At 56.0% G+C, this 4,395-nt stretch overlaps 1 protein-coding gene across 4 annotated transcripts in view; it reads left to right on the forward strand.

The window, feature by feature from the left end:
* The window catches only part of LOC118159102, a 3,182-nt gene extending 950 nt beyond the window's left edge, over window positions 1-2,232 (forward strand). The window contains exons 4-7 of one of the 4 annotated variants that reach the window (XM_035313731.1): window positions 899-940; window positions 1,263-1,314; window positions 1,385-1,528; window positions 2,099-2,232. In XM_035313731.1, coding sequence (XP_035169622.1) covers window positions 899-940; window positions 1,263-1,314; window positions 1,385-1,528; window positions 2,099-2,126 — 266 coding nt within the window. In that variant the 3' untranslated portion in view covers window positions 2,127-2,232. The other 3 variants (XR_004746999.1, XR_004746998.1, XR_004746997.1) reach the window with 3 other exon arrangements.
* Window positions 2,233-4,395: the final 2,163 nt, after the last annotated feature.

Genomic DNA, 4,395 nt, shown 5'->3' on the forward strand with positions numbered 1-4,395 from the left:
GGGTTTGGCCACCAGAACATTGTCCAATGGGTTTGGCCAACTGGAACGCCGTGATTGGCCACTGATGGATGGGTTTGGCCAAGAGAACATTGTCCAATGGGTTTGGCCAACTGGAATGTCCTCGTTCGTCATTGGCTGATGGGTTTGGCCAACTGGGATGCCGTGATTGGTCATCGACTGAAGGGTTTGACCAACAGAACTTTGTCCAATGGGTTTGGCCAACTGGGATGCTGTGATTGGTCATCAACTGATGGGTTTGGCCAATGGAACATTGTCCATTGGTTTGGCCAACTGAAACACCGTTGTTCGTCATTGGCTGATGGATTTGGCCAACTGGGACGCTGTGATTGGTCATCGATGGATGGGTTCGGCCAACCAGAACGCCGTGATTGGCCACTGATGGATGGGTTTGGCCAACAGAACATTGTCCAAGGGGTTTGGCCAAGTGGAACGCCCTCGTTTGTCATTGGCTGGTGGCTTTGGCCAACTGGGACACCATGATTGGCCATTGACCGGATGGGTTTGGCCAACAGAACCTTCTCCAAGGGGTTTGGCCAACTGGAACACTGTCATTCGTCATTGGCTGATGGGTTTGGCCAACTGGGACACCGTGATTGGTCATCGACTGAAGGGTTTGGCCAACGGAACATTGTCCAATGGGTTTGGCCAACTGGAGCACCGTGATTGGTCATTGACTGAAGGGTTTGGCCAACCAGAATGCTGTGACTGGTCATCTACTGAAGGGTTTGGCCAACAGAACATTGTCCAATGGGTTTGGCCAACTGGAACGCCCTCGTTTGTCATTGGCTGATGGGTTTGCCCAATTGGGACACTGAGATTGGTCATCGACTGATGGGTTTGGCCAACCAGAACGCCGTGATTGGCCACTGACGGATGGGTTTGGCCAACTGGAACACCATGATTGGTCATCGACTGAAGGGTTTGGCCAATGGAACGTTTGCCAATGAGTTTGGCCAACTGGAGCACTGTCATTCGTCATTGGTTGATGGGTTTGGCCAACCGGAACACCGTGATTGGCCACTGACAGATGGGTTTGGCCAATGGAACATTGTCCAATGGGTTTGGCCAACTGAAGTGCTGTCATTCGTCATTGGCTGATGGGTTTGGCCAACCAGAACGCTGTGGTTGGTCATCAACTGAAGGCTTTGGCCAAGAGAACATTGTCCAAAGGGTTTGGCCAACCAGAATGCCGTGATTGGCCACTGATGGATGGGTTTGGCCAACGAAACATTGTCCAAGGGGTTTGGCCAACTGGAACGCCGTGATTGGCCATTGGCTGATGGGTTTGGCCAAGTGGAACACAGTGATTGGCCACTGACGGATGGGTTTGGCCAACGGAACATTGTCCAAGCGGTTTGGCCAACTGGAACGCCGTCATTCGTCATTGGCTGCTGGGTTTGGCCAACCAGGACGTCGTGGTTCATCATTGGCTGATGGGTTTGGCCAAGAGAACGTTGTCCAATGGGTTTGGCCATCGGGAACGCCGTCATTTGTCATTGGCTGATGGGTTTGGCCAACTGGGACGCGGGGATTGGTCATCGAGTGAAGGGTTTGGCCAACAGAACATTGTCCAAGGGGTTTGGCCAACCAGGACGCTGTGATTGGCCATTGACAGAAGGGTTTGGCCAACTGGGACGCTGTGATTGGTTATTGAGTGAAGAGTTTGGCCAACCAGATGTCAGCTGGTGGCTTTGGCCAAGTGGGACACCGTGATTGGCCATTGACTGAAGGGTTTGGCCAATGGAACATTGTCCAATGGGTTTGGCCAACTGGGATGCCGTGATTGGTCATTGAATGATGGGTTCGGCCAACCGGAACGCGGTGATTGGCCATTGACTGAAGGGTTTGGCCAACAGAACATTGTCCAATGGGTTTGGCCAACTGGAACGCCCTCGTTCGTCATTGGCTGATGGGTTTGGCCAACCGGAACGCTGTGATTGGCCATCGACTGATGGGTTTGGCCAACTGGAACACCCTCGTTTGTCATTGGCTGATGGGTTTGGCCAATTGGGACACTGAGATTGGTCATCGACTGATGGGTTTGGCCAATTGGAACGCCGTGGTTGGCCACTGACAGATGGTTTTGGCCAACTGGAACACCGTGATTGGTCATCGATTGAAGGGTTTGGCCAACCGGACGTCGGCTGGTGGGTTTGGCCAATTGGAACACTGTGATTGGCCATTGAGGGATGGGTTTGGCCAACGGAACCTTCTCCAAGGGCTTTGGCCAACTGGGATGCTGTGATTGGTCATCAACTGATGGGTTTGGCCAACCGGACGTCGGCTGGTGGCTTTGGCCAATTGGAACACCGTGATTGGGCATTGACTGAAGGGTTTGGCCAATGGAACATTGTCCAATGGGTTTGGCCAACTAGAACGTCCTCGTTCGTCATTGGTTGATGGGTTTGGCCAACCAGAACGCTGTGGTTGGTCATTGACTGATGGGTTTGGCCAAGTGGGACACTGTGATTGGCCACTGACTGAAGGGTTTGGCCAATGGAACCTTCTCCAAGGGGTTTGGCCAACCAGAACGCCGTGATTGGCCATTGAGGGATGGGATTGGCCAACTGAGATGCTGTGATTGGTCGTCAACTGATGGGTTTGGCCAACCAGACATCGGCTGGTGGGTTTGGCTAATTGGAACACCGTGATTGGTCACTGACCAATGGGTTTGGCCAACGGAACCTTCTCCAATGGGTTTGGCCAACTGGAACGCCGGGATTGGTCACTGGTGGATGGGTTTGGCCAACTGGAACATTGTCCAAGAGGTTTGGCCAACCAGGACGCCGTGATTGGCCATTGACTGAAGGGTTTGGCCAACCAGACATCGGCTGGTGGGTTTGGCCAATTGGAACACTGTGATTGGCCATTGAGGGATGGGTTTGGCCAATGGAACCTTCTCCAAGGGGTTTGGCCAACTGGAACGCCCTCGTTCATCATTGGCTGCTGGGTTTGGCCAACCCGAACGCTGTGATTGGTCATCGACTGAAGGGTTTGGCCAAGCAGAACGCCGCGATTGGTCATTGACGGATGGGTTTGGCCAACCGGAACACGATGGTTTGTCATTGGCCGATGGGTTTGACCAACCGGAACGCCGTCAGTTGTCATTGGCTGAGAGTTTTGGCCAAGCAGAACGCCGTGGTTGATCATTGGCCGATGGGTTTAACCAGCGGAACCTTGGCCAATGGAGTTGGCCATCGGGAGTGCCCTCGTTCGTCATTGGCTGCTGGGTTTGGCCAACCGGAACGCCGTCGTTCGTCATTGCCTGATGGGATTGGCCAGCCACAACGCCGTGGATTGTCATTGGCTCATGGCCAACAGGACGTTGGGCAATGGGTGTGGCCAACCGGAACGCCGGGACTTGTGATTGGCTGGAGGGTTCGGCCAACTGGAACGCCGTCATTTGTCATTGGCTGTTGAGTTTGGCCAACCAGAACGCCCCGGTTCGTCATTGGCCGATGGGTGTGGCCAACTGGACCCTGAACGACGGATTTAGCCAATCGGAACGCCGTGGCCCGCCATTGGCTGATGGTTTGGCCAATCAGACGTTGACTGGGGGCTTTGGCCAATCAGGAACGCCGTCCTTCGTCATTGGCCGCTGGGTTTGGCCAGCTGGAGCGCTGTGCCTTGTGATTGGCTGGTGGGTTTGGCCAACCGGAACGCCGTCCTTCGTCATTGGATGCCGAGTTTGGTCAACGGGATCACCGTCATTTGTGATTGGCCGACGGGTTTTGCCATCGGGAGCGCCGTGGCTTGTGATTGGCCGATGGATTTGGCCAGCCACCCGGTTGGCCGGCCCCTTGGGGCGGCTCCTCGCCATTGGACGAGGGGTTCAGCCGGCGTGGGTGCCGAAGATCCTCATTGGACGACGGGCTCAGCCACCTGGAGACCTCGGCCCCTCATTGGACGATGGGTTCGGCCAGGGGGCAGGGCTCACCTTCAGACAACGGGATTGGCTGCCTGGCCTCTGATGTCATCGCGGGGGGGCGGGGCTTGGCCTTGGGGACCCCCAGGGGACGTTTGTGCCCCCCGGGGGTCCCCCGATGTCGAGGCCCCCCCCTTGGCCACGGCCTCCAGATTTTGGCCACTCCCCCTCCCCCATTTGGTGCCCCCCCCCGGTGACCCCCAGATTTTGGGGTGCCCCCCCCCAGATTTTGAGGTGTTCCCTCATTGGCCTTCAGATTTTGGGGTGCCCCTCCCCCCGGTGGCCCCCAGATTTGGGGCGGATCCCTGAGATTTTTGGGGTGCCCCCCCCCAGATTTTGGGGTGTCCTCCCTGGGGATGCCCCCAGATTTTGGGGTGTGCCCCCCCCCTCCTGGTGGCCCCCGGATTTTGGGGTGGATCCCTGAGATTTTGGGGTGCCCCCCCAAACTT

The sequence above is a fragment of the Oxyura jamaicensis genome, unplaced genomic scaffold (assembly GCF_011077185.1).
Source record: "Oxyura jamaicensis isolate SHBP4307 breed ruddy duck unplaced genomic scaffold, BPBGC_Ojam_1.0 oxyUn_random_OJ67144, whole genome shotgun sequence".
Taxonomy (NCBI): domain Eukaryota; kingdom Metazoa; phylum Chordata; class Aves; order Anseriformes; family Anatidae; genus Oxyura; species Oxyura jamaicensis.